This window comes from Macrosteles quadrilineatus, unplaced genomic scaffold (assembly GCF_028750875.1).
Source record: "Macrosteles quadrilineatus isolate MER2022 unplaced genomic scaffold, UCM_ALF_1.0 Scaffold_8__2_contigs__length_117827958, whole genome shotgun sequence".
Taxonomy (NCBI): domain Eukaryota; kingdom Metazoa; phylum Arthropoda; class Insecta; order Hemiptera; family Cicadellidae; genus Macrosteles; species Macrosteles quadrilineatus.
In genome coordinates, this window is record NW_026542601.1 from 40820030 (window position 1) to 40825032 (window position 5003).

At 40.9% G+C, this 5003-nt stretch overlaps 1 protein-coding gene across 1 annotated transcript; it reads left to right on the top strand.

Annotated features, from left to right (window-relative positions):
- The first annotated feature begins 1274 nt into the window (after positions 1-1274).
- On the top strand, positions 1275-2783 carry LOC129000338 (uncharacterized). The gene is made up of 2 exons (XM_054427301.1): positions 1275-1809; positions 2626-2783. The coding sequence occupies exons 1-2, from the start codon at positions 1275-1277 to the stop codon at positions 2781-2783; spliced, it is 693 nt and encodes a 230-aa protein (XP_054283276.1).
- Positions 2784-5003: the final 2220 nt, after the last annotated feature.

Genomic DNA, 5003 nt, shown 5'->3' on the forward strand with positions numbered 1-5003 from the left:
AGCCTAGGCCTACTCAGTTTTTTTTTAAATTTGGGCTTTTATGGCTTTTCCTGAAATGGCTTTCGCAATTGCTAGGTATTTAGGCTAGACACCCCATTGGTTAGTCCTAGCACATTTCTAAATAATTAGGCTCAGTTTTTTTCCTTTTACAACATTTATATCTTCACAACATGTCAATAGAGGACCTGTGAGTGTGGCAACCAGGTGATATGTGCCTTAGGCCAGTGTTTTATGTTATTTACAGCTAATCCATGTTGTCTGCTGCGGTTTACGATGCTGCGGAGCTGTGATACAGTGTATTAGTGTTTTGTTTTACTGTAGGCCTATCAAGAGGCATTTATGCTGGCATAAATAATTTAATGGGGCAGGTCTTAAGGTAGGTTATTGCAGATCAGTCCCTATTTTTCATTTTACTTAATTAAATAAGCATTTTGCTCAAGTAAGGCGGTTTTCCTTGTAAATTACAAAGCCAGTTTGTTTGTTCTTATAGAGCCACCACCTTGCTTACTGTCAAGCAGTACCTTAGAGTCAGTGATGTGTCAGTGCCTTGTATTATAGATAAATATACAGTATCATTGTACCAAAATACAGCCTAACTTGTCATTTTCCCAGATTACAATGCAGTGTCATATGTGTACTGTACTATGTCTTATTTATTCAGTGTATTTTGTAACTTGCTTATTTATATTAATGTGTTCAAGTGTATTTACCTTTTACTGCTTCAACTGGGTTGCCACTCACAAAAGGTCAGAGTAGTTGTGCATTAGTTAGCTGGAATAGCCCCATAGGTTAGCTTCCCAGTAAAATGGTGCGTTAAGGCCTAGCCTTCAGTAGGACCAACCGAAGGTAGCTGCAGAGCAGTAGCCTAGATGTAGGAGGGAAGTTGAGTTTATAGGATTACTGTTGGTTAGTTAGTGAGTAAGTGCATATAGTTTAATGTTTATTATTCCAGTGTTTTATATGCATCATTATTAATTGAATGTGAATGGTTTCAATAGGTTTATTCTGACTAATTAAATTTTTTGGTACGGTGTATAGTAGGCCTACTGTGGGGTAGAGCCTACAGGCATTTACTGTACCATCTTTTAACTGGGTACCTAGGAACAAAATAAATTAATTTCAGTCTTTATTATTGTGCAAAAGAAAACACCAGTGTCCGTGAACTCAATTTTTTTTTTCTCAATAAACAGGTTTTTTCTATTTTTGGACCACCCATGTATTTAGTCTCGGACAACGTTTCACATTTTAAATCCGTCACCGTAAGGAACCTTTGCATGGGTCTAGGAATCCAACACATCTACACCAGTCCATATTATCCCAACCCCTCACATGCCGAGAGGGTCAACAAACAGATTAAAATTGCAATCCGGATTTTCCATCACCAGCATCAAAAGCACTGGGACCAGGACTTGCACTGGTTTCAGATAGCCTTTAATTCCGCTCAACATGAATCAACCAAAGTTTCCCCAGCCCGTTTATTTCTTGGTAGAAACCTGTACCACCCCTTGGAGTTGCATTGGAACCTGGACAAATTGGTTGACGAGCATGCTTCCCCACAATCCTCACGTGAGGAATGGGAAAGGGCGGTACAAAACCTCACAAAAGCTAGGCAACGTAGGCAGCAAGGCTACGACTTAAACAGATTGCCCAATCCCTACAAGACGGGAGATTGGGTAATGTTTAAGGAACATCATTTAAGCAAGGCTGCCGACTCAATCAATCAAAAGCTGTTGCCTGTCTGGTCAAAGCCTTGTGTTATAGAAACATTTTCATCACCAGTTACAGCACGTTTGATAAACCCATCCACAGGTAAATTCATCAGAAATGCACATATCTCTCAATTGAAGCGTTTTTTCCAACCACAATTTTGAAATACTCCCTTTACCCAGACCAGAAACGCAGTGCCGATGTGATACTAAGTTAAGTCTTCCACCCTCTGTCTCTTCAACCGCCAACGCACGGGGGACTAGTGAGTCTCAGGGTATCCTTCCATAGGATGGGCTGCCCTACACGTCCCTTCCCCATGCGCTGTTGGTCAAATACCCCCTCTTCTAGTCTCCGACACCCCTGCTGAGTTGTTTTGAGTTTTTTTTTATGTAAAAATTACTTTCCTGCTGGTGTTTTACCTTTTATGTTTAATTTTTTTAATTTTACCCTGCAGGAAAGGGCTCAGTAGAGGCACCTTCTGTGGCGACCTTGAATTCAGTCGAGTGTTGGGAGACAACCTCTCACTATATACTCTTTCCTATCATCCCCTTGATCTCTTTCTTCCTTTCTTCTTAACTTAAGTAGTCTGTAGTGGTAACTGTAGTTAGGTCTTAGGAAAAACCAAAGATTATTTAAGTTAATATATAGGTCTACAAGCGTCCAATAGAAAATATTTTTGCCCGTCCCATCAACGCCCGTGTATCGCACCAAGAACAAAACCGGCACGAATCCAGAGAGAAACCGTATCGTCGGGACTTTGTTAACAGCAGCATGCTTGTGAAATCAAGAATAATTTTGCTAATTGCAGTTTGCATGCGTAAAAAAAAAAAAAAATAAAATAAAAAAAAATAAATAAATAAATAAAAAAAAGGGGTTAATATAGAATTTGTATCCTTTCACACCTTCCAAACACAAAAGCACAGACAAAAATCGGTTTACGCGACCCACACCAGTCCAGCCTTGGTTACCCGGCACCTATCGTGGGTCAAATCCACAACGCCCCTGACAGATCACAGCCAACTCCGTCAGTGATCGGTCCACCGCCCTGCTACTTACCCTTCACCACCCTCAAGTAACACGACAGTTACCCTTTTTTATTTTTATATTCTCGGTAATACTTAAAACCTCAGTTTTTTTACAGTATAGCAGCTGCACAATCAAAAAAAAATATATATATATATGAATTTATTAAAAGCACCTTGAGAATATTAGTAACAATATTTTTTTTTTTAAGTGGGTATCCCTCAAAAAGAAGAAAGTCCCAGTGTAACACAACAGTGCGATTGCCTCGAAAGCAAATCCGGCAAAATGGACTCGCTGTGGACACAACCTGTGAATGGAACAGTGGACAGGAAGGAGAAGAGTGCGCAGCACTGGTGAATCAACCCAGACTCAGCCTCCAGCAGCTTCGTCCTGGTTGGCACTGCTAGCAGCTTCGCCTTGGCCAATAGTGCCTGCAGACCGCAGAACTCCTGAAGTGACATCACAACCCGTCTACTCCAAGACGCCGCCCACAAAGCCACGAAGCAGTCACTGCGGCGAAGCGTCAAGCAGACTACCAACAGCCTATGCCACACAAGCTGCGCCAACTCATCCTCTACAACCGCCAGCCTGGAACAAACCAACCCAAACTGCGAGTGCCTTCTCCCACCCTCACAAAAACGAACAGAACAGTCAGTGTTCCCAAACCTTCCCCTTTCAAGAAACAAAATCAAAACAGTGCATAATAAAAAAAAAATTAAAAAAAAATAATAAAAAAAAAAATTTGTGCGTGCAGTTGCCAACCTTATCGTTTCCAAAATGCAATTCTAGCTCAAATGTTTTCCCAAACAGGATAGCATGGCTGTCGTAACCCACATTCCTTCCTCATTTTTGCAGGGGGGGTGGATCCCGATCTCTGTCGTATTTGGCTCAACCAATCACAAAAACATTCACATCCCCCCAAAAAAAAAGGTGCCCAAGGTCCCAAGTCGAGCCGGACTGGTTTGGGGTTTTCTGTTTCACCCATCGATTTCTCGGCTTCCTTTTGAACCAAACCGGGAAAGGTATCTGAGGACCCAGAAATTATGATGCGGAGAAGCAACTCGAGCGACAACCTTCCTTTTTGAAACACTACACACCTCTACTTTCCTTCCCTAACCAAAAAAAAAAAAAAAAAAAACCTTGAGGGGGGGTGGTTGTGACGCTCAGCGCCACTATTTTATATAGTGCCACACAACTAAATCGCTGGCCTTGCGATCGGCGCGCCTCCTTCGGTCTGCCGCTTGCCTTTTTTTCGAGAAACGTCAAGGAGCTACGAAATCGAGTTTTCCTCGGTCTTGTCTGTCGCCGGCCTCCGTCCCCTTCGTTGGATTTTCTGATTGTCCGTTTACTGAGATCGACATGCCTTCGTTTTATCAGGATGAGTCTATAATTAATTATTAAGTAGAGCTAAGACCAGGATGATAGGCTAGTTTAATTATTTAAGGGGAAGCCGGCAGGCTTTCGCCCCATTCGCAGAAATGTAAATTCCAAATTATATGATTACCTCGCTTAACGAGGTAATCATTCCTAGACATGCAAAAATCACCACGTTGAAGGCTTAAGTATCAATTCTTTCAGGAATCGCCTTATGAGTCCAAATTGATTCAGTAATGAGTTAGGGAGTGATATTTACCTGTTTTTTATTCATTACCATTTACACTATCTACCAGTTTAGTTTGGAAGGTTAGCTATAGTTCTTTTAAATAGTTAAAAATAAGTAATCAAAGCTGGCTTGGCCTGCTTCTGGTCTGGGTAAAGATTTCCGCCCTCTGGTTCCCCAACAACGTTTCCAATTTAATTGTCATCTCAAGATGGTAGTAGAGTACAGCACTTTCTTAATTGCAACATGTTAGGGTCCTCCAGGCCCTAACACCCACAACAGCCAATTACCAACACATTTCACTTAATTACAATCAATACATCACATCACCACAGAATCAATAATCAGTTTTCACACCATCAATCTCACCAAAGGGCCACAGTATATTTAATTAATCTGTCATCCTCTTACAGAAGAATTGAACGTATCAATGATTAGCATTACACATAGTATAAATAAGTCAACCCTAAGTATGTCTTTACATTTTTATCCAAATGCTGAATTTGTGACACAAAAGCTGAATGTTTACAGCTGTTATGTTAAGCAAATTATTTTATGCCAAAAGCTAGCTTAGAATCTTAGCGTCGGCTGCTAGACTTTTTCAAAATTAAAACTTAATTTCTAAAAAACTGGGGCCCTAAACTAAAATTATGGCTTCGACATTCCCTAGTTC